The sequence below is a fragment of the Centruroides vittatus genome, unplaced genomic scaffold (assembly GCF_030686945.1).
Source record: "Centruroides vittatus isolate TY-2023 unplaced genomic scaffold, ASM3068694v2 contig_575, whole genome shotgun sequence".
Taxonomy (NCBI): domain Eukaryota; kingdom Metazoa; phylum Arthropoda; class Arachnida; order Scorpiones; family Buthidae; genus Centruroides; species Centruroides vittatus.
This window is the reverse complement of record NW_027122344.1, coordinates 164,032-191,028: the sequence shown is the minus strand read 5'-3', so window position 1 is coordinate 191,028 and position 26,997 is coordinate 164,032. Positions and strand designations below refer to the sequence as shown.

Sequence of the window (26,997 nt, the reverse complement as noted above, 5' to 3'; positions counted from 1 at the left end):
AGTTACTTTGTTCAGTTCAATCTAAACTTTATTTTTATTTATTTTATAAACAAGACTTCTTTATTATGAGATCATAAAAGTATAAAAAAGAAATGTAATACTTCACTTATTTATAACATTTTATTATTTAAATCTGATATAAAATTATTATTTTTTTTTGCATTTATTGGTCAACAATTTAACGTACAGTACAATAAATATTAATCATACAGCAATTATATTTACTCTTACATCTTACATTACTCTACATCTTTAAATATAATCTATTAAGAATATTATTTACTAGTAACCAGAAGTGTACACACTTTTCTTAATAGGATATTTATTTACTTATTTAATAATCGCATATATAACATTAATAAAAAATCTATATAACAAATTGTTCTACACGTGCTGTTTTGGTGCTAAAAACTCCAATGTAATTAAATAATTATATTCTGAAGTTTGTTTTAAAAGACATAAGAGCACTAGCAGTAAGAATTTATATTTTGGTATAATTTTAATATCACGGTATCGAAATTATTTCATAATAAAATTAGAAGTGAGAAACTAAACAATAATAATATCAATGTAAAAAATAAAATGAAAATTTTTTGATAATTAAAAGATCCAAATACAGTATAAATCAAAAGAGATTGGTTAATAAATTATTTTAAATAATTAAATTGAAGCTAAAATAAAGAAAGACATTACTTCAAAAGAAAATAATGAGACAGATAGGAATAAAGTGTTCTAATATTGCATAAATGATTAATCATTCAGTAGAATAGAATAATTTTTTTAACTTATATTAATAAATTAAAGACATTTTAATCAAATACATACGATACGTCAAAAATGTGCACAAATCAACTAAAAATATGAAAGCTTATGCTTTTTGTTTAATATGGAAAATAAATGACATCGACTATCCAGTACGTTTTCCCGAATCACACTTCTCCGATTCCTGTTACGTTGTATCTCACTTGACAAAAGTAAAAATATTAACTAATTAATAATTAATAGTAGAATTACGCAGTATAACACTATATAATATTTTAGTATTTGAATTTTATGGTACTAATTCAATTTTTCTTTAAGAAATATAGCCTACATATTTTTCTGGTAAATCACATCTATTCATAAAAATCACTTAAAAATTTGAATGACAAAGAGCAAATTTTTTTTTATTTAACAAATTTCGCATTTAATCTAAATTACATTAATGTTAATATTTAGATGCCCTATTCGTTTTTTATTTCCCACGACTGAGTGAAGCGCGATGATGTAACTCGGATAAGATTCGAGAAAACTGAGCCTAATCATCCAATGTTAAATATATTAAAAACAAACAAGAAAAATTGTTTGTCGTGTTTTTGCAAAAGTTTTATATTTATTACAAATTATATTAATTTGAAACTATTTATTTATACTTATCAATTGAGAGTCTCATTGATGATAAAATAAATGAAACGAATGAGTAGGCTATAAGGACAGAATAAAACAGTATATGAATGAAAGCCAAAAGCATAAGATTTCTTATTGTTTAATTTATTTTTAACCTGTAATTGTATACGATAACAGAAAAATAAATTTAAAAAGTATACATGTATGTAAAAATATTTTGAATATATTATTCAGTAATAGAAATTATAATTAATTTCACACAGAATCCTGCAATATTAAATAGTTAATTGCCATATTTTTAATATTTAAATCTCATCTACTTTTTGGATGGATTTTCAATAATTACCACTTTCAACTTTATGATACAAAAAGTAGAAAAAGTTATATACACACATTATGTTTGTCTATATATATATATATATATATGCGTGTGTGTGTAATATTTATATTTTATAGAAAACCTTACAAAAGCGAAACCTAAAAATAGTAAAAGGTATTTATAATTTCAGAGTATCTACACATGTGGCTACAAGTATAACAAGATTGGTTTAAAAAAGTGCACATTTTATTTATAAATAATCTCTAATTTACTTGAATCCAAAAATACTTAATTCCGCATTGAAAATAAAATTTGATTATATGCAAAATAAGAAACCATATCACATTTGTAGCAAAAATGGATGGATATGTTAATTTCTCTTACCAAAAATCCATTCCCACCAAGTTAAAGTTTCACATTCTTTTGGATGGAATGAAGAATTGTGTTTTAACCAAAAATCATTTTCCATTGTTGATATTCCAACCCATTCGGGAAGATATACCTTATCGTATGATAACTCGTGTCGAAGAAATTTCGAATTTGGAGCTAAGAAATTTGCATAATAAACAGTATCACCACCAGCTAAATAAGCTCCCCAAAATCCAAACGTTCCGTAAGTAATAATAGAATGATTGCAATGCGCAAGTAAGGCTAAGTCGTAAGCAGGTTCTGGAGGTTCTTTAGTTATTATCACATCAGGTAAATTACTAAATTGTTCAATACACCATTTTCTATCATCGCTGACTAGCAGAAAGAGTATATTTTTATATTTATTTTTAAAATATTGCATTGCTTTTAAAATATATTCTCTGTCAAATTCTTTACCACGGAAGGCCTTTAACCAGGAGCAATAATCTGTCCTTCTGATATGAACACTAATAAAAAGGGAAACATCTCTTGTTGCACGAATATCATTAAATACATCGTAAACATATTTCATGACATATTTTTTAAATTGAAATTCGCGTTTGATTTCATTTCGAACATGATGGTAAAATGTGAATGATGACGGATAAAGATAACCAGTTAATATATTCTTATCACTAGGAATACTTTCGTCTTGTGGCTGAAGATAAGGATCGAGTTTATATTCCCGAGAATATTTTTCAGGTAAACTTCCTATTTCTGCTACCGATAATTCGAAATACGGAATAAGAGAGTCCATATTGCACTGTTGTCCATAAGGAATTCTTTTATTGAGGCGAGCTAGTCCATATAGAGTTGCGTATGTACCCATTTGGTTTCCCAATCTTCCCACGTTGCAGTGGATGGTGAGAAAATAAGGGTCCAATAAAGCCTCTGTAATAATAAAAGATAGATTAAAATCTTTATATAGTTTTTATGCAATTAAAGCTTTTCATAAAAATATACAGTATAATAGTTTCAAGAAATAACACCGACATTTCTTAAAATTGAATGTAAAATTTTGCGATAATACGTATTGTTTCTACGTATTGTATTGTATTAAAATTATATCAATAAATTGTTATTTCTACGCATGACTTATACAGGATATTTCAAAAACATACCGACAAACTTCGGGAAGTTATAGAGGACACAAAACAATCACTTTTTGTTAATAAATCCATGTCCGCAAATGAGCTGTTTTAGCAACAGATCAAATTTTTTGAATTTACAATTTGATAAAAATGGCGACCATGTACTTCAATACACCGTCGGTTCACGGATTCACGGACCCTATGGAATATTCTTAAAATAGTTTGAATATGTGCACAAGCGGCCACGAAAGTTGCCAGATTTTCTTGACGGCTTCTTGGGCTACCTCTCTTTGTACAAGCGTGCATCTTCTCGTAAATTTGCTTTACTATAAACAAACCAGTGTCAGCTAGTTCTTCAAAAAAAAAAAAAAAAAAAAAAAAAAAACTATTGTCTATTTGCCAGTCGGTAGTAAAAACTACTACCTTTTTGAAAATCCCCGAAGTTTTTCGGTATGTTTTTTAAACACCCTGTATATACTTATGATTAACATTTACAAGTTTTTCTATACATTTTCACTATTTAAAATTTTTAATGATATACGTTCAGTAATTATTTATATGCTAAAAAATTTAACAACGAGTTTTTAACTTTCCCGGCAACATTTGATGGAGTCATCTGTTATGATAATTTATTAAAAATCTTTTTATATTTTAAACTATTATAAAATGGCAAAAAAGCTTTAATTTTGAGGGTAGGGGTGGGTTTTATAAAATATTATAAATGCCAATAACGAGTAAAATTGTCATTATGTCCTACGGGGCCCGTTCCTTGAACACTGGGAGTTCGGTCGTGGGTTCGCGTCTCGCCAGGATGGGCTAGCCACGTGGAGTTTTCCGGGTTTTTTTCCACGTCTGTACACTTGGATAGAGGCCAGTTACCTTTAAAAAGACCTCCCGGAAGGCATCCCCCTTAAGCAGATCGCACAAATGTTGCGTTGCCATAACTTAATAAAACAAACAAACAAACATTACGTCCTACTGGAGATACACACAACTCTCTTTATCTCCCACTCCCTCGATCTTTAATCACCAAAATTTAAGAGCGTCAATCCTCCTAATACAAACCTCCCTGCAAAATTTCAAATATTTTTGACATAAAGCACAGGAGTTATTAAGCTTCAAAGAGGGTGAAAAAATTTCTGCCTCCCACACACAGAAACATTAACATCCATACATACAGAAAACTCTCCCGAATTTTTTTGTATTTCTCGACGTTTCAAGATGTTCTGAATCCAAAAATGTAAAAATCTGGGGGTGGGTCATTTTTTTGACAGATCGGCATACTTTCCCTCTGTTATATATAACAGCCAGGAAAGTAAAAAATACAAACATTAATTTCTACAATGTGATAGTAACCATAACTAAGAAAAAAATCACAATGCAAACAGAAAGCGTTCTTCCAAAGAAATGTACAAAGTATGAGATAGTAAAAGTTACGAAGTTTAAAATGTCAATCGTTAAAAATTTTAAAATACTAAAAACGTATTAATCGCTTTTCTAAAAAAGCAAAGCTATATATAAGACTACTATAACACAAACAAAGCGATTATAGTGCTTCTCTGGTTTTCTGTTATTGGCTAGAAGAGTGACATCGCTTCGTTCAAATTAAAGTGGTCTTCTATGTAATTTAATTTTTAAGAAGCAGGTTTATTTCTTACAGTAAATACTATATTCTCCTATTTCTATATCCTTAAATTTAGCTTCAGAGATTTTCGACAGAGCGCAGTGTTAGAGATACGAAAGTTATGCCCAAGAAGAATTTTCTTTAAAGCAGAGAAATCATGTTGGATTTAAGAATCGATATGTCGACATTTCACATTTTCATGTTTAACATTTATCAAATTATAAATTTATTTTTAGTCAGCCATTTGAAGGACCTACTGCATCATTATAAGCTTGTTTTTATAATTAATCGAAACTTTTTAAGTGATTGTTGAATTCAATGCTCTGTAATTAATATATTAAAAGTGTTTTGGTCATTGTATTTAAATTATAATATTTGATATAATTTTGCAGTGTGAAATATCTATAAAAATTGTCAAAATCACTGCACACATTAAAACTTAAGTGAAATTATAACGATGATAAATATTTAATGAAAATATTGTATCAAATGAATTGAAATAATTTACAATATTTTGTATTTTTTATATTTTAAATATTATTTCATTAAGATATTTTTTACTCTTTAAGCTCACATCTTGTTTAACAATTTAGGACGTCATAAGGCTTTTAAATTGCAGTGTTATTAATTGTTATATTAGACTGAGGAGGAAAGTGAATTGATGTCTCTCTCGAAATGCATCCCGAAATATTTTGAAACTGTAGGAATTATTTTTTGTTAATAAAATAAATAATAATACTACAATTTAAAGATGAAAGCAAGAATATTTAAGCAAGAAAGTGAGCTTAAAGAAGAATATAAGGACACAAAGCTTACAGCAAGGTATTTTTTATTCGAAAATATTTAAATTCACATTTAAAAACAAATCTTTTTTCAAAAATTTATTAAAACTTCAGTTATGAAAACCTTTCAATTCTCAACAATACTCTGTTGTTTTTTTCCTATATCCTCATAAATGTGAATGTGCTGCCATCTGCCGAGGATATATATAATTAATATTATGAATGGTCTTTTTACTATTATAGTAAAATTTTAGAAATTATTTTATACATATGATTTTATATTTAATTTATAGTAAAATTCTGAAATAAATTTATGCAGAAAGTTTAGTTTATTATTGATATTTTGAAATAAAAATATTGAATGTCTTAATCGAGTCCTTGACTTCTATTTTATTTTATCGTTACCGACCAATGAGAAAAATGCCCGTTTTTTCTTTAATAATAATAATTATTATAATTATTAATTGTCAAGTAGACGTTCAAGTTTCGAAGACGTTAATTAAAATCATCTAAGAATGATGAGTGAAATCAATAATAAGGTATTTTATTAAAATATTAAGAAAATCTTCCAGAAGATTGAGTTACTCAACTGAATCTAATTTATTAAGTTTTAACGCCAATCGATATTTAATTTTTTTTAAATATTTTAATTTGTATGTTGACAAAATTCATTTTATTATCTACTTCTTTATTTTACTGACAAATATAACTTCCTGTAAGAAATTCCTTAATATTCAATGTAAATTACAATTATTTGACAGTGAAATGAAAATTAAATATTTTTTAGTTATAGTGGAAACTTGGTGTATGAATAATGATGAAATAGAATTTTATATTCAGCAAATAACACCATAAAAAGCAGTAATGTGATTCTTTTAACATTGCTGTGCTCCACTTACTATGACTCCTGCAGGCCGTCACAAATATTTCTAAATAAAACTCCTGCCCGGGGAAGTTATTTAATAAAGAGATTAATATAATGATGAAAATTCAATACAAATCAACACTACACTGCACGGTGTTTCCAAGAATTGATGCGTCAACTGTTATATCATCGCAAATGACGGAAATTAAACAAAAAATGTACTACATAAAGTATTATCAAATACTGTACTGCATATAGAAGTACTATTGTGTTTCTGTGTTCATACATTAAAAGACTAGTGCGTGATAAAAGTAGCAGGTTTTATTGTAAAATGGTCGTTTATGTTTTTTAATTTTGCCACTCATCTTTTTATTCAATTAAGATGCAAGAGTGAGATGACATCAGGGACATTCGGGAAGAAGGGAAGATCACCGCACTCATTTGGGGTGATATAGGAGATCAAAGCGTAAAAAGAATGCAATTCAGAGGCGTAAATTTAATTGACGAATTTACAACTACGTCTCTTTATTTACTTAAAATAAACAAAAATGTTGTTATAAGTAACATAAAAAATAAGTTTTAAAGTTAAATTTTACATTAAGTTATAAATTTAGTAAAATTTATGTTCAGAAGGATATCATGTAACCTCATAATTCTCGATAATTACAAACGGAAACCAGTGATATTGCACTTGTAACAAAGCTGAAGAATCACATCCAAGACCACTTTTAAAGGGAATTGGATAATCAAAAACTGTATCGACCAAAAAGGATCCAAAAATTGGCCAGAAGTTTGCCCGGAAGTTTTTAAAAGGATTAACAACTAACAGGAACTAAACTGGCGTGTCTTTCAATTCGATTTGGTCTCCTAAAAAATCCTTTAGATCCGAATTTACATCCTCGTGTTTTATCGGTAGTGACCTGAGTGGCCAATAAAGTCTGGATAGTTGGTAAATTTTCCAGAGAATGTATTTGACATTTTTCATTAGGACAGATCCTTTTAATTAACAGATAGTCTCGTATTTTCTCTCTTGCTCTCCCACCCTCCTTCCGTCCCTTGCAAAAGTTTATTATTGCAGGTGCACATACGTCGTAAATTGGCAAGGAGTTTAGTTTTTCATATTCCGTAAATAAAATATGAGTTTAACGATATTTATAGAAAAGAACAAAAAATAATAATAAATACCAGTAATTACATTAAATTATCTTAAAACAAACTTCACTGCAACTTCAAAGAGCGACGAAGCAATGCATGTCTACACGAGAGCGACTCTCTACAACCTCATACTATTATAAGCTTTCGACACTGACTATCGTATACCACTGTATCGTATCTGCATTTCAGTTCTAGCCTATCAGTAGATCACCGTATAGGAATGGACTTATACAGAGGATGTAAGTAAAAATCAGGATTTTTAAGCTAAAAATTTTAATATCGGTATATAACAAACAGTTCAAAGATAAGACAAAAAATAAATAAGTTATTCGATAAAGAATGGCCGAAATTATTTTTTGTAAATATCATTTTCAGCTTATTCCAGCTAAGAAATATTTTTTTATAGCTACTACAGGGATTAGTATCAATCTTCCAAGGTACTTTAATGATAGGGTTAAAGGTAAAACTTTTATTAAAAATGAATTTTTAAGTGTAAAGTTGATTTTGAGATTAATAATTATCTATATAAAAATGAAATTAACTGATCTGTTTATATTTTTCGAAATTAATTTTAAAGAATTACACTCATTTTGATACGTTAAGTTTAAACAAATTTTTATAAACGAGCCTTTTTTAACTTCAATCACATAAGTCACTTGAGTTAAGTCGTTACCGTAGAAACGAATATATAAACTATAGATTTGAATTCCATAGGGATCCACACTATGCATTTCCAGTTATTCACCGATCAAAACTACTGAATAACGTTTTTTAATATGCATGAAGGAAACAGTTGCTAAATCTGCATGTCATTATAGTTTAAGTGAGCATTTGCGTGAGGTCTAAGTCGATTTTTAACTTTACAGAATTATTTAGTACAAGCTACAAACAATACTAGTTAATAGGCAACAACCGTGAAACTGGTAATTTAAAAATACAGGTATGGTTTAAGTAAGATTATACTTTTATAGCTTACTTAAGCATTCGATAGAACATTTTAAACCAGTTTTTTAAATAATTTGATCATATTTTTAATATAACGTCGTGAATAATTTGTATCACAAAATAACATTAACAATTTGTCAATTATATTTACTATCGGAAATACGCTTTATAACTAACAGTCAACTAATAAATAAGCTTACTACAAAATATTTGAAATTAATTGTTCATTCAAAACTTATATAACTGAAGCTCTAGGCCAGGAGTCGGCAGTTTGTCAAGTGAGAAGAGCCAAATTGTCATGGAAACAAGATACCAAAAGTACCAGAGAGCCGCATCGACGCTTAACTGCTTGGCCATTGACGGCCGGATGGCCGAGCGGTAAAGGTGGCAGCCTACCGCTCTGGGGGACCCGGGATCGAATCCGAACGGGTCGAATAATCCCCAGGAATTTTTCGGGGGTGGTCCGTTCGGATATGTCGGACCCCGTCCCTCACCACCCGGTCGCCCATTGTGGGCCTGGCCGAACCCATAATGGGCCTACTAAAAGAGGCCCTCTTAGTGCCCACAGGGCGGAAAGAGTTAAAAAAAAAAAAAAACAAAACAAAAAAAACTGCTTGGCCGATCGCAGACCAACTGTTTTGAAGGACGCCCCTAGTGCGCGTTACAGGCATTCCGTGACAATAATAAATTTCTTTTACAAATATACTGAATTATTTATATTGTTATTGGTAACTGGCCAAACGAATAATAACAATTTATACTGTTAATGTAAATAATAATTTATATTGTTAATTTAAATGTGCGAAATACGACACACGACAGGGGCGCCTCTGGTGGCCGTTTTCGGCATAACGTTACACGGACGGATGGACACGCGTTCAATAGGTTATATATATAGATATGCTTTAAATGTTACCACTGACATGCGATTCATATAGATCAACGCGAGTGGTCATTTGCGGACGGGCTAAAGAATGGTAGGGAGTATGCCGTACGAGTTGAAGTTTGTTCGGCGGCTCTATCTCAAACTCATAAGTTATAAGGCTGCTTGAGATGAGGTGAGATTGGAATTTATGTCCGAAGAGCCGCAAACGTCTATGCAAAGAGCCACATGCGGCTCGCGAGCCGCACTTTCCGACCCCTGCTGTAGGCCTATATAAATATAGCGGTGTTATACTGTATATGAACTATTTTGTTAAATCATATAAAATATATTTTAAAAATTAATAAAAGTTCAAAATGTTTTCAATTTTACGATATTTAAGATTATTCTATAGCCTATATGTAAATCTTCTGCAACGTACAGTACAATACAATAGGTAAATGATATTTTGTTCTGCTGTTAGTCACATTTTAAAAGACGAGATGATCATTTGTGGATTTTAAACAAATTCTCCAGTTTATAATATTTTCAAAAGCGACTTGATAAATACAGTAAAGGTTATCCGAGAGTATAAATAGAGTAATTCTCGGAAGATAAATAAATCGTTTATAATGATACCTATATTGAAAATTATGTCGAGAAAGTTGTCTCTGTTCTCGGAACTAATTATTCAATTTTTACTAATTACGATACTTAAGCATACATTTTTATTAGAAAAATCTAGAAATTTATTGTATATTATATTACATTTTAAAATTTTTCCATCTTTTAAGCCTAACAAAGCCTATATCGCCTTTCAAACTTAATTATTAGGTACATAAAATCACAGATTATATGCTTCTATTTGTAAATAGATAAATAAATGTTAATATTTTTTATAAAGAATCAAGAAATATAAAGGCTTGGGATGTGAGCGTAAATAATTTATGTAACTATTATAAAGTCTTAATTATTTCCTAAACAGTCAAGAGACTGTCCATTATTACTGTGGAAATTGTTAGTCTGTTGATTTCATATATCTCATGATTGAAATGAGGTTATCCAAATGTACAGAAATTATCGATTAGAATCATTCACTGTTATGCTTATTATATCGATTATTACAATTAATTTTTAAATTTCTATTTGGATTTTTCTATAATTATATCTAAAAATTACGTACACTTAAATTTATACTGAATTCTTGAATAATTAAGAATAAATATACTCGTATATGAAACATCACTAATGTTAAAAATAGAAACAGACTTTGATTATATCTAAAGTGTAGAGGAATAAGAGACTAAAAATAGAAAGCTGAATAAACAATTTAGCTATATTTTACATATTGAAAGATTAAATTTTATAAATCAAATTTTCAACTATTTGAAAATTCTAAAGAAAACAATATTCCGTTTCGATTGACTACTTTAATTTGGAATGATGTACTGTACAGTACAAGTTACATTGAATATTTTTAATTGATACACTTTATTTGTTAGGTTTATATTAAGTTAAAGATACAGTTGGTTATCGATTAAAGAATCTGTCTAATGTCGATTGCTTTTCTCTCTTCAGGATTTTTCAGAAGTAATTAATAGCATTGTAATTGTAGAGATCCCCAAGCCTATTTACCTCAACCTGGTTTGGATGTCATTCTAAGACCGTTGTTCTGACATCCTCCCACTTCTTCAAAAGATCTTTAATGGCAGATGTCGGCATTAGTCCTCTTTTTCATAAGAAAACATATCTCGCCGAGTTTCTCGGTGTTCTTCATTCAAGAGTTCTTGGCGTTCTTCTATCGTCAGATCAGTTTCAGGTTCCATTATGAGCTTTATTTTCTCAGATGTGATTTTTGTTACTTCTTTAGCTGCTTGAGTCTTCTTGATTATATTGTTTCTTTATTAGATAATATTGAACTGCGGCCTACTGTAGACCTGTTCAAGCCATACTACCCTGTAACATCAGACATCTGCCCACTCTCTACCTTTGCTATTATACTCTCACCCCGAAAATAAAAACCGACGCAAAACTTAACGAGTGCCCGCCCGACTGTCTCGCGGATACTATAGAAGAATTGTTTCTGTCAGAAAAATAATAGACTCCTCCGAACTTAAAACTCTCCCTTTTAATTCCATACAAGGGAGAGTTTCAAAGTTCGAAGGAATACTATCCGATCAGTATATTCCGATGTTGACGCCTCCCGCGTTCCGCAAAGTTTCGAATTGTTGCCTGAAGACAAGGGAAGACCAATCGGTATTCATTATTTTACGTCGCTTCTTCTTCTTCTTCTTTGTGTTCTGTGAGGTATTCGTTGTCCGAACATAAAAATCTTTCGCGAAAGTGTTCGTTATCCGATTTGTTCGTTAACCGATCATCAACTGTATTTATTTACTATATAGGTACAGGATATAGTACAAACCTTGCCCAGAGTTATATCTCGCTTCTATGTATTAACTAAATGCAATTGCACTGGTTGGTTTGCGTAAAGGCAAATTTATCTCAAATCCTATGAAAAATAACGACATAGTTTATACTATAAAGTCGTAGAGGGTGTCGAAACGAGTAATAGTATCTTTGTTCGGTTAAAGTAAGTAAATGGAAAGCGTCTGGACAATGTAAAAAGAGTGATGAAATCGTGTGAGGCTTCTCTGCTTGGCCTTAAGCTCTCGAGGCTTATAAGTGTAGCCTACATTTTTTTTGGGGGGGAGAATCTATCCATCTCAGTGAGCAGAATTAAAAAGCCAATTACTTGAACATATAAATTTATTCTTCCAAATATTTACATGAAACAGATATATCGATTTTTCTAAGAATTTCTCTATGACTATGAAACTATGACCTTAACGAGGTCATAGTTTCATTTATAAAATTAGAACTCGTTAAGTTCTAATTTAATTCTTGCAAACTTCATCAAGATAATTCGATAGTTATTATAATCAATGATTTATGAAGTTTTATAATCTTATAAATTTAAATTTTAAACATTTATGGTAGTAATAATAATAATTTTGAAGTATTTATTAAATATTTTACATTATTATCTGTTCTAAAATTGTTCTATGTTTTTCTAAATATAAACAAATCATCTTATATTTTAATAACTACTTTATAAATAATTAAAAAATGATTTTTAATTAAGCAGAATGGCAAAATATTTATAATACAATTGTATCTTTTATGAGAAGTATTTACATCATCTTTCAACTTTATATAATTTCTACAAAAAAAGCTAATACAAATATATTTATAAATTGTGTTGCTATTTGATAGATTTAACAATATTAAATTAAAATATAAATAAAAATTTGTGTATATTTAATTCTATACACTTTTTTATTGAATAATAAACGACAGAAACAGTGATAAATTGCCCTAAATTGTAGGATTTCCTGTAAATCGTTCCTATCTTATTCCCATTATGTAAGGTTCAATTAAAATTTAGTAAAATTGCTATTGACTTGCCATAAACTTTTAGAATGCTATGGTTATGAGATTTGAATAAAAGCTTATTTATAATATTGTTGTAAATATATAAGCATAAATTTCGAATTTCTGCCTTCAAAAATACTGTTTTCGAATAATACAACAAAACAACAAAATCTTATACAATACTTTTATTGTTTATGTTTAATATATTTTATAAAAGTTTATAATTTTCTAAGGAATATAAAAAATAGGGAATACAATCAAATTAAATATTGCGTGAGTCTGTGTCTAGGGTCATTAGTTTTCTAGAATACACGAATAATTTATAGATTTTTAGTTCGCATTATGCGGCTTTTTTTAATATACAGGTATAAGGTTAAATTAAATCCATTATCGTGTCTTTTCTTCTTGTAATAATGATTAAAAGCCAACAAATATGATTTTTTAATGTGACTTGACTGGTCCAAATTAATAGAAAATTTATCATCCTTCATAACTGAATCCGATGACGAAAACATAATTTATTTTGCTTATTTATATTTATCAACAGTTTTTCAAATTTAATTGAATAATAATGATGATGTAAACACGATTTAATAAATATTAAGATAAAAAATTAAATTAGAATTAACCAAATTGCCTATTTTTTCATGTAAATTATTTCCAACAATTCTCGTTTCAAATTATTCATTGTAAAAATTTGTAATTGTAAATTTCAGAACATGCAAAAACGATATTATGATAAACTTTATATCTTATGCATTCAAGTACGAGTGATTAAATCTGTTATAAAGTAATTAAAGGCTCTTGAATCTGATCTTGAATCAACAATTCTTAATTGAAAATATCACAAACATTGTCGTATCGTAACAAAAAATGAAAATAAAATAATTAAATCCATAAATATATAAACACGTGAAATAAAAATATGTTTGTTTGATAGAAAACAATTTTCAAATATTTTTCAAAAAGTAAAAAACAAAAATAAAACTTAAACGTTTTCAGGACAATGTCTCATCCTCGGCGAAATAACTACAAAACCTTTCTAAATTTAGAATGTTTAATTAATAAGGAGTCGTTATTTCTTAATTTATAAGATCATATTCAACTCTTAACACTCCAGATAAGTTTTCGTGCTTTTATATTTGATTTTTATACTAGATAAAGATACATCATCAACTTTATTATGGTAGAAAGAACAGTTCACTTTCACTTACTTTTGATAGAATAGTACTTCATGTATTACACCTATTTTGTATATTCAACTCCAAAATAATTTTGAAGTATTTTCCACAATAAAACAATTAGTTTATTTTTTGTTTTTATAATTTTACTTTTTTTACGTGTATTTTGATTTTTTCATCCTATCTTTTTATTTAATATGTTTAAAGTCATAAAATAATTTTTATAAGGGTTACTGCAATTACTTTAAGTATTATTTTTCCCAGCTTTAATCAATTTTCCATACAAAATACTTTTAGATAAGTACAACAAACACTCAATCTGGCCAAAGCATGCTATGTGTTCATGTTGCTTCATACGCAGCCTAACCATAGCCTCCATATGAAGCAACTTAAAAAAGAAGAAGAAAAAAATAAGGAAATAGTAGGAAACAAATCAATTTTTTTTATTTTGGATGAAATAACAGGTTTGCTAATGCTGAACATTCCATCGGTTGAGCGAATACAACTTATGTTGTCAAGGATTTAGGAATTAGAAAAGACAAATTACCCAACTGTTATGCAGGTCTTCAATAAGTGTGTTGCTAAATTGATGGAACGCTGTCATTCCTTGAAAAAGTTTGGTTACTTGTAGCACACCATAATATGCTAAGTGCATACTCAAATACAAAGTTAATGTATTTAAATCTGAGACATGTCACTTGTCTTGCCCATTGCCTTAATATGATATGTGAAGTAATTAGAGCAGTATTTTCTGGGGTCAACGATTTCATTTCGAAAATGAAAAAGGTTTTTATTAAATGTCCAGCGAATATATATCTATATAAAAAGATTGCCATTCCTAAAACACTCTGTAATAACCAGATAAGGCAGGCGAATTCAAGTAGCTTGTTTTTATGCCTAAAATTTCTCGTCCATGGAAGCATTCATTGATAAACTGGACAAAAACTTTTCAATAACTGCAATTGAATTCGAGAATGTTGAAACAAGGAGCACTTTTCAGCCTTTTTTTTAATAAAAAAAATGTACATCCCAATTTCATAAGTATATTTATAACAGTAAAATTTTCATTATAAACACATGCTGATTATTAGACCTATAGGCTGATAATATAGGCTTATATTTACGTAAAAATAACTAATATGTTTAAAAATTTTTTAAATATTGTATTCTATATGTAACGTGTAAATAGAGTTTAAAAACAAAATCTTCGTTGACGTTCACTAATTCAAAAGAAATTATATTTCTTGTTAAAAGAAAAACAGTCCTTTCGCTTCAAGCAGCTAAAAGGGGTTGTTTTTGTCCTGTAGATAATCATAGAGATTTACTCTATAAAATAGAGAAATAATTTTAAGTAAAAATAATTATTAATTTATTCATGATCTTATTAGAGGATTCTATTTACTAATTGATTTTGAAATATAAATATTGGTATGGAAAGATTGTTGAAATACTGGAAAAATAGGCAAATACTATAATATATTATACCCTATTTGCCTACATAAATAAATCATGGACTAATTTCAGTTCGATATATATAACTGATTCAAATTTTTTCAGGTTGAAAATTAAATTTCATTTATGTTAAACATTCAGATCACTTCCTAAATATTTTATAAACTTAAAAAAATTAATAATTTCTCTATTGAAAGCTTCAACCAGAACAATAATTGTTCTCGGTATAAAATATATATAATACACTGAACGACAAAAAAAAAAAAAAAAAAAAACAACGCACCACGAAGGACTTGTTGGATTTGAATAAAAATTAGTATGTTGCATCATCATAGCTAGATATGTAAATGATTAGCTTTTGGGATCAGGTTCTTGTGTTGTATCACCACCAGAGGGTAGAAAAGTGCTTCCTCTGTCTGGTATAAAGGTGCACGCTGTGATGACTTGTGCATATGTGTTGATGGTTGTGACTTCGTTGAGTGATAGACATGCCTCTACGACACATTCGACGGCCTTACACTAAGTTAAGTGAGTTTGAGAGAGGTCACATTGTTGGATTGAGAGGAAGAGGATTGTCATACCGCCAGATTGGCCGCCATCTGAACCGTTCTGATGGAACTGTTAGGATGTGTTATGAGCAGTGGGTACGTAGGGGTACGCATGAATGGCAAACAGGCTCCAGACGCTATCGACAGACCACCAGGTGGGAGGATCGTCTCATTGTATGTCAAGCACGGACAGCGTCTACAGCTTCGTCGTCTACCACCACGCAGCAGTAGCACCTGCGTTACGGAACCATGTATCCAGCCGCACCATTTCCTGGCGCTTAGTAGAAGGCAGATTGGTCTCCCAACGCCCAGTATGTGTTCTACCATTAACAGCCACCCACCAATGCCTCCGGCTGCAGTGGTATCTTGCATGACAATCATGGACAGCTCCCGACCGGCAGCGTATTGTCTTCAGCGATGAATCCCGCTTTTGTTTGGGGGCTCACGATGGCCGTGTGAGGGTATGGCGGCCCGCTGGTCAAGGCGTCAACCTAGCCTATACTGTGGAGCGGCATATGGGCCCAACCCCCGGTGTTATGGTGTGGGGAGCCGTAACATATGATAGTAGGACACCTCTAGTTGTCATGCGTTACTACCCTCACAACCCAACGATATGTGCAATACATCCTCTGGCCACATGTCTTGCCCCTCATGGCAGGGCTTCCAACAGGCAATTCCAGCAGGATAATGCCCAGCCACACACCGCAGCGGTCTCCCAAGCATGTCTACATAACATTGCCACACTTCCTTGGCCTGCACGGTCTCCAGATTTATCATTAATCAAACATGTATGGGACTACCTGGAACGCCAGCTGCGAGATCTGACACATCTTGAGTCTCAGTTGCATCACGCGTGGACAGATATGCCACAGAACATTATACACAACCTTTATGCCTCCATGACAAGGCGTATCACAGCTTGTATCCGCGCTAGAGGCGGCCCAACGGGATATTAGTGCCTGCACTGTATTGAATATTACTGCACAATAAAGTATGTTTTTGCTTTATGGTTGCAATCATATACCTGTCTAGCTATGACGATGTCACATACCAATTTTTATTCAAATCCAACAAGTCCTTCATAGTGCGTTATTTTTTTTTTTTGTCGTCCAGTGTATATATATACAATATTTATAAAATAAGTTTCCAACTTCTCATATTCAGTTTTCTCTGAAAAATTACCGTGTTTTCGTAATATAAATTTTGACTGAACTATTTCGATTATATTTAAAATAGTGCGATTTAATTTGACAGTTTACTCATTTCAAATCGACGAAAGTAGTGTAAAAAAAAAGTTAGAACTGTTTCAAATCTAATAAATGTGCAACAATATTAATGTTTTGAGGCAACGTGCCATATTTTTTTCAAAGTTTTGTTATTTATTACATCTAAACGACAATAGAAGACTATTGAATTTTAGAACTTAAATTGCTTGGAATATTGTTTACAATTATTAGTAATCATTAAGCAATTATCAGTAAATATTCATTTGTTTTTATAAGATTTCTATGAGAAAAGCAACCTTATATATATATATATAAAAGTTAAAAACTTATCATTTATTCTTCAAGATAAGCTAAAAATTTATATTCTATAGGCTATACGGTATAGCCTATATAATAATATATGCATATCCGTATTATTACATCCCTAATGCTAAACAAAAATATACTTTCCTTTTCCATATTGAAACGATATCCTAATTAAAATTACAAAATAAAAACTAATATTTTGTTTTTTAATATTAAAATAAAACCAAGTTTTAAATCAAGTAAGGATTTGTGAAATATATTATTATATAAATTATAAAAAGATCTAGTTAATATTTTCTATAAAATCCTAAATTTTATTGTTTAATACAACAGTATTTAAAATAAATTATAAAACTGAATACATTACTTTTAAATATTCGTAAGGTTTAATAATTATATAATAAACTAGCAGCCAGGCGTTGCTCGGGCAAAAATAACAACAGCAAAGATTAAGATTATTAGCTTATTTCGAATTTCTAATCCTTCTATTGTATTATATTATAGTATTTAATTTATATTTACAAAGGTTATCTTACGTAAGGGTTTGTCACACCGAGTGTCCTATCTAACATATTTTAAAAATTCTTTAAATTGCGTATAGTAGAGGAATACCAATTTTTTAAAAATGTTTTAGGTTGGTCACTCGATGTGATAAACCCTTACATAAGATAACCTTTATCGTTATATAGCCGATCTTACCCGTTTACACCGGGAGCAAGAATTAGGTCCCCCCCTCTTCCGAGGCTAATAGAGAATTTTTAAATGGGTCTAAAAATATGTTCGATTTCCCGCAAAAAAACGCATCTAAAATAATACAGTAGAAGCCGAGTTCTTCAGTCCTTAACCTTCTCCCGCTCTACCGCGGGAATTTCCAAACATCCCTTCTTAGTGTGCATTCTCATGACGTACCCTGTGTACCAAGTTTCAACTTTTAACTCCTAACCGTTTGAGCTCTGCGCTTATTATTATTATTATTACAGTAGAGCATCGATTATCCGACTCCCGATTAACCGACCGCGTTCTAGTCGGCAAATTCAAATGTCCGCTAGTGACGTGGCGCTACAATATTTGGTTATGTCTTGGCTACTTTAATATTATTTTTGTTAAATTCTTGCATGTTTTAGCTGGCAACACTGGCTCGACCATGAAAGGGAGGCTAGTATTTAAACCAGGCCCAATACACTATACTAATAATGTATTTTTTCATACTTTTCGGTTATCGACTTTTCAGTTATCCGACCAACCCCAGTCCCCAATTAAGTCGGATAATCGATGCTCTACTGTATTATCAACTCAACTCGATTATAAGATAAGGAACTAATATTATGTTAACTCATTAATTTCACTTTAATGATTTTAAATTCAATTTAAAAGTGAAATTTACGAATTTTCCTATTTTAAAATCTCATTGCTTGTGAGTATTATAATTAGAAAATAAATATATTCTGTTTTTAGATAAACAGGAAATTGACTGATTGACCTACATTTATTAAAAGTATTTTATATTTTCAAAAAGTATTAAATTTGACATTTTTGAACATAAGCCCAAGAATCTATGCTAAAAATACATTTTTAGGAAATCGATACGAAATTGACAATAAATCTCTTGTATAAAATATGAATTATATTTTTCGCTATAAACAGCACTTAGCTTTGCAGTGAATTATGCAATAGTTACACTTTAGGGTTAATCTATATACTAACAACGTAAAACACGTAAACAAATACTAAAAATATCTTCTTTACTCGCCATGTCCAATCACCAGGAACAAACTATTCTCCACAGCAGAGATGTTCTTTATTTAGAGCTCTATTTTACAAAGAAATATTTTTAATTGTAACGGGATTGTCACCTGTGGACATTTTAGACTGTTTTACATAATTTGGCAGAGGCGTAGCCTCTAAAGAAAGGTCGTCTCTGCTGTGGAGAATAGTTTGTTCCTAATGATTGGGTATGACGAGTAAAGAAGATATTTTTAGTATCTGTTTACGTGTTTTACGTTGTTGATACTGTATTTCCGCCAGTCCTATTTTACAAATTAATTTTTATATCTTTGCCAAAGATCATTTTGATAAAGCAGTTATTTCTAAATGATTATGAGTTTTAAACAATTTTTCATTTTAAATTTATTATCAGCTCTGTTTTTAAAGATACAATTTATAACAAAATTATATTTAAAATATAAAACCAAATTCCTATTTGGAAGTATTCTAAATATCGATTTTAATGAAAATTCTGAAAAATTAAAAGAAAAAACAGCTTATATATTATATCTCTAAAGAATAAACTTATAGAGCAATGCTTTTTTAATTTATTTTAATATTCATATTTACAAACGTAATTAATATTGTTGTAAGCATTTTAGCTATGCATCATTATTATATATCACAGCAGAAACTCTTATCCGAATTTCCGAATAATTCGAAACGATTTGTAAATGACTAAATAAATAAATAAAAACAACGTGTAGCATTGTACATACCACAAAATATAATACACAGAGATCAAATTTTCCATGTAAGTAGAAATTACTACGATTTGTAGCGCCGCGAAACTAAGCCATATATACACAGGGTGTCACAGGGAAGGTGATGATTCTATATGAAATGATGAGTCGAAAATGTAGAATAAAATTTTTCATACGATGCTATGTTTCCGAGAAAAATGGCTTTAACTGTTTATCGAGTACGCGTGCACTTGATCAAGATTCAATTCAACGGATGTCACTGTATGATACTTTTACAGTCAAGTGTTTTGGAAACATTGCTGTGTTTACTTGATATATTTGTAAATACTATAGATGTTATTTATTTATATATCTTTTAAATTATTTTTTGTATTATTCTTACTCTTCTCTTACGCTTATCGAATCAAACACTTAGTTTCTATCATAGTACCGATATGATTACATACAGCAATCGAGAGTATACGACATGATTCTTGCGTTGAGTGCATGTGGCGACAATGCTTCTGCTTCATTTAATTATTACAAAGACCGACATCATAATCTCCGACACGAGAGAGTTATTCAGCGAGCATAACGCGAACTCTGTTCTTTTGAATCACTTCATCCCACTTGGGGGGAATATCACCACGACGAGTTATCATCACTTTCCCACTTGTACCATCAGTTACATAACACCCTGTAATTATATATATACGCAATGTTACGTTAGATTTTGAGAAAATTAATTTACCTTCAAATACAGTGATTACTTTACAGTATTTATATTGATAGTTCATGAAACTTTAAACTAGCCTATAATTTATAACAACAACTAAACTAGATTATATAAATTATGCATATCTGAAACTATAATTGGCAATTAAAATAAATATCATTTAATATTATTATTAAAAAATCAAAAATAAATTTAATAAATTCTTAAAATTCGATAGTAAAATAAAAAAAACTTTTTTATTTGCATTTTTGTAATAAATATAAAGTAGTTTTGTTTTACATGCAGGAACAGTACCTGTCTATGCTTAGATACGTAAATGCTTATCATTAAGTTTCAATGGTGTTACAAGTATCCTATATGAGTAGTAAATTAAACAATGTAGGTTTGTCTAAGTACACGTAGCCTATATTCAATGAGGTTCGCTTAATGACGTATTTTTCGGAATGTATCCTCATCGTTAAACGGCGCGCAGATGTATATAGTCTATTATATCGCAGGAGAAATATTATAAATCCATAATTTATTCTATAAGTCGTAGTAAATTATGAAATTCTATTTCTTACATCACTTCCGATTACAATTTTTGTTATACATCATTCAAGTAAAATCAATTCCCGTTAAATTTATTATTCAGTCACGATACAACGAAAAATAATAATAATTTAAAAATGATTTCTATTCACATTTCTAATGTTAAATGGTAGTAGACTTAATTGAAATATCAACGAAGATAGAAAAGAATAGAGGAAAATACTTTCAATCATGACAAAACTATTCAAAATAAATCAATTATATTCTGCAATGTATTTAATTTCCATCATTCTGCAGCTGTTGTGCAAAATTTAATAGGCAGACACATCTATTAAAAACCTAACTAGAAAACACTTATTGAATCGATAACCCATATCAAAACCTGTAATTTTTTCTCTTGATAAATCCATATTAAAAATTTTATTTGAAGATAATTGTAAAATTTTCCTTAGTATACAGTATATTTTGATATAAGAAGGCAAATTAGTCAATTAAAGTAATTTGTGATCCAATATTATAAGTAATTATTTTTATAAAACTTTTATCGCTATAGCAGAAAAGTATAATAAAAATTAATCAGAGGAGAAAGCAATTTAAATAAAAATTCAAATTATGCGCCTAATAGAAACAGCAATTCATTATTAACATAATAAGTAACGCTAAACTTGTTAATAAAAATTGACTATAATCATCATCTTAATTTCAAATATTTTATTAAATTAAAATTTAGATTATTTTTCGTGAAGACTTTGTGTCCGTGTAAATATTTCGTACAAATTAATGTAAATAAATCAGATATTTATATAATTTAAAAATTTATCATTATTTAGACATTTTCACATTACTTCACAATAAAAAAAAGTGCACTATTTCACTTTAAAGTCTGAAATTTGAGTGAAATTTCAAAGTTACTCATTAATCGGATAAGTTATATATTAGCACTTTATCAATATTAAAAATATTAGAAAGTACTCGATTTTAAACATCTTATTAATAAAATATCTAAATAAAATTTAATCTATTTAAATAATCTAAATGTGTAATGCAACATTAAAACTAGTTAACAACAGCTGCCTTCTGTTTTCAATAAAAAGTGAAACACATGTGTTTAAATATAGTGAAACCAGATTAATGTTGTCGATTGATTTTTCTAACTTGATTCTCTAGTAAATATGTTATAATATTATAAATATATATTAATATATTAATGAAATTCATGTATTCAAATTTTTAGATTTTTTTTGAAATTTAGATTTAATACATAAATTTCGCGTATTATTTTAAAGATTTTTTTCCTATTTAGGCCTATCTAAATATGGTTGATTTTAGTTAATAAATAGGTTATAAAAATTAATTGTAAATTCGTAATCATCAACACAGAAAACAAAAGAAAAGAGTGCTGTGAAGAGAATATAGCTGAGATAAGCATGAAGAATACATTAAAATGTTTACTTCATAGTTTATTGAAATGGAAAAGAATCAAGATCCAATAAACGTGATCACATAATCCACGATAAAAGAGTTAAAGCTTAATTTATTTTAATTTTTACATTAACTTCCTTACTAGATCCTGTTCTTAATTTCCAGGCTGATTATAAATAGCGTTATGACCTCTAGGCCTTCTCCATCTGTCTTCACCACAGAAAATTATCGTTGCTCTCTAAGAGGCTGATGAATACGGGTAAACATTCTCTCGTCCGAAATTTGGCAGCCATGGCTTTGTAATAAAAATTATTCGTCATTGTTCACTAGTACAGGGAGAAACAAAGCGTTTCTGCAATTCATTCACAAAAACGTTTCATCGGTACAGATTGTTTGCAAATTTTTAAAAATTCAAATCCAGATTTAAAAAATTTACATACAATAGGTAAAAATTATTGTGGCTTATTAAAAAAAAACACGAAAAGCCAATTATTTGAAGGACTTTTAAGACATCACAATTCTAAACTGTCTTCACGCTATCACGTGGATCTTTGCCACGTTTCAAATTTATTTCGTGGTCAGGAGTGACGCTGACTTTGCATAATTTTCAATAGGCATAAAAATTAAACAGGCTCCAACTCCTTTCCTACGGGTTTTACGATCTGTATTTATTGGAACTTTTAGTTTTAAGGTATAAAATACGTGTATGCATTTATTACCAAGAGTTACGTTCACTCCAAATTTTCGTTTTAAAATATTTCTTAAGTATGTATGCACTTTGACATAACTTTTATATAATAAACTGTACGTTATCCGTGCAAAATGTTCGGTTTAAATATTACATTTACTGAAAATATCATGCGATTGCAACACACATTAATCGAATTCACAAGCTTTTTCGATTATAAAGGCAATTTTTTTTTTAAATACAAAAACTTTATTTTTGTTATATTATTTTGTAAATAACTGAATAACACGACAATAAATTTAAATTATAAATGTATTGAAAATTCATTAAACAAATTTACAGTGCTAATAATAAAAGTCATTATTAAGAGGAAAATCTCTAAATTGTGTTCTTATTTTTAAATAAAATTAACTAACAAATTTTAATTACATTTTATTTTTGTTTAAAAATTAATTTTGATCAGAATACAAAGCATAGATTCCAATTAAATTACTTATAGATTCTAATAAAAACATGTGAAGTTTAATTACTTTTTTCATTTAATTTAAACGAAAAATTTTTAAATTAAAAAAGTATCCAATAAAAAAGAAGATAAAAAAGTCATTTAATACTTTATTAGGTAATTTAATTTAAAATTGTTTATATAAATTATCATCATCATTATTAAATTTAAGGAATTTTTTTTTAAATTACAGATGTAATTATCATTATTATACATTGAAACAAATGAATTTTTATTAGTATATTATATATAATTTAATTTATATATCAATTTAAAGCAATTAACTTATACAAGTTTTTTATACAATACATTTACTATGATTAATTTACTGACAATTTTATATAAATAAATTTTCTCATTAAAAATGGATGAAAGATTGAAGTATAAGTCTTTTACATACAATTTTTTCCCCTTAAAGATTTTAACATTCGAAAACTGCATTTATGAATTCATAAGATTTTAATTCTTTTCAAGGTACTGAAATTATTTCTACAGATTAAAAATTAAAATTATATCATGCGAATAGGAAAATATATTAATTCCACAATACATTTTAGAGCGTGAAAAATTCAGTTTTACTTTTATAAAATTTATAAAATAAAAAGAAAAAAAAAATCTATACTTTAAACAATTTCTAAAATATCACGCTATAGTTTCTACATTTTTATCATTTAACATATCAATTTATGGGAGTTGTCTGAATGTTATAATTATCAAACCTATCAGAATTAATAAAATAATTTTAATCTTAATTAATAAATAATCATAATTATCTAATCTTCTTTAATTAATTTACATACCATTAATTATTGTTTTTTTTACTTGTTTTGATTGATTATATATAATTAACTTTTTAATACTGTATATAGTTAAGAATTTAATTTGTGTAATTTAGATTATAAAATATAAAATACAATTAAATTTTTAATTGTAATTAATTTAGTATATAATTAATTATTATTTAATGTATAAAGTATTTATTAACGTTCTGAAAAGTCATGCAAACATTAGAAAGCAAATTTTATTCAATTGTCTTTACTATAAAATTATTAATATTTAAGTTATAATTAATAATTTTTTTATAAATAAAAAAAACTTAATTTTATAATATTAATGACTATAATGTGTTTTAATAAATTAATGCATTTTTAAGCCCTAATAAGGAATATAAAAATTATCTTTTAAAAATATTTTTATAGATTAAATATAATTTTTTTTTATTATTTAGAGGTTGTTTCCTTTAATTTTTGAGATATTTTTATAAGCTTCTATATACACAGAATGTATTTTTATACAGGAAGAATGGTTAAGGTCGGTTTAATTCTAAATAAATTAACATGCAAGTTAATTTAAAGCTTCAGTAATTCTACATAATTAAACTGTAATCCGTTACTTAAGTTCATATTTAAAAAAAACTTTAATGAATGTAATGTAAATGAGTTTGTATGATTTGACGTTTGTAACAGAATATAGTATTATACAAGTTTATTTTAAAATTTATAAATATGTTGCTAAGTGTTACTTTTATACAGTACTAAAAATATTAAATATATTATTATTATTTATGCCAATAAAAAGTTTAAAAACAAATGAATTTTGTTTTTAACAAATGAACCTTAAAGCCCAGAAATTTATTTTTAGATGATTTATTAAGCAGATTTTTTTAAAAAAGGCGCATTTAAAATATAAGAAAAAGTTTTATGTAATGACAGGAATAGATATAATATTTAATACATCGTAATATATTAATTAAATTTTAATGTAATATTATGAATTTAAAGCACAATTTTTTTTTCAAATAATTGAAAACGTTATTGCAAAATCTGTCTAAAATAAATTGGAGAGTCTCCAAAATTCGACTATTAATAACTTTAGAAAACCAAACTTTTTATTAAGTCAAAAAAATATAATTAATATTTAATGATTAAGATAATTGTTTCTATCCTGTTATATACTGTATATTTATCTATTTTTAGATTCAAAAATCCAATATTCTACTAATATTTTGATTTAGTTCGTATGCAATTTTATGTCTAAACACATTAATACGTTTTTAAAGACAAACACAACTTTACAAAGCAAATAGTAATTTAATGTTCAGTTGAAATGAATATGGATAAAGATAAAATTGTACTAATACAATTTTGGAATAAATATTAAAAATTGTGTCAACGGTTTGAAGCTGTTTAAAGTTTTATCAAACTTAATAAGACTAAACGTTTTACTAGCACTTCAACCTTTAAAACTACCTTATCGTCCTTATCACTACACTATTGTTAGTTGCCATGGAAATATATTATGAATGCTGGAAATTATCGACAATTGATATTTATATTAGAAACTAGTTTTATTTCAAATTATATATCGCAGATGAAAGTTGGAGAATTTTTGAATAAATTATTAAAAAAATTGAAGAGAAATAATTAAAATAAAATAAAACGCAGTCGTAACTAGTGCGTAATCATAGTTAACGAATTTCCGGTGTCTTACACACCTTGTCCTTCAAGAGAAAAGGAAAAAAAAGTCTTTCTATATATTTTCCACATGCAACCAACTACCTCTACCATACACATTAACCTACATTACAGACTCAACCGAAAGCATTAAAGTAAATCGGTCATTTTCTTTATTATAATTAACACCGAAAATATACAATAAAATTAACAGAAATATTCTTTACAGTATTAATATATTTTTATTAATTATAAAGTTAACTTACCTTTCGTCTGACGCCATAAAGAACCGTATATCAGATCTCTGGGATCATACAGAAAGAAAAATAAAATTATAACGATTACAATACATATTTTACTCTTTATGAACCTCGAAACAAATAAAGACTTGGCATCGATGAATCTAAGTAACATAATGCATTACACTCCTTCTGGCGCCACTCCACGTGACCGAAATAGCACAATCATTTTTTATGTAGCTACGACTACGATACTGTTGTAGCGTTGACGACATTAATCAATTATCCCGTGATCCGTTTGTAAACTCATTCTTGTCTGTTTCATGTGATCACAGTTGCAACACAACCTTCTCTAAACAGCGACGACATTTTTCTACGACAGAACCATTGTCTATAT

At 28.4% G+C, this 26,997-nt stretch overlaps 1 protein-coding gene across 1 annotated transcript; it reads right to left on the bottom strand.

Annotated features, from left to right (window-relative positions):
* Positions 1–1,804: 1,804 nt before the first annotated feature.
* Positions 1,805–26,997, bottom strand: LOC136979037 (galactoside alpha-(1,2)-fucosyltransferase 2-like). The gene is made up of 2 exons (XM_067274914.1): positions 26,628–26,997; positions 1,805–3,004 (listed from the first exon to the last, which is right to left on the bottom strand). The coding sequence occupies exons 1-2, from the start codon at positions 26,773–26,775 to the stop codon at positions 2,076–2,078; spliced, it is 1,077 nt and encodes a 358-aa protein (XP_067131015.1). The 5' UTR covers positions 26,776–26,997; the 3' UTR covers positions 1,805–2,075.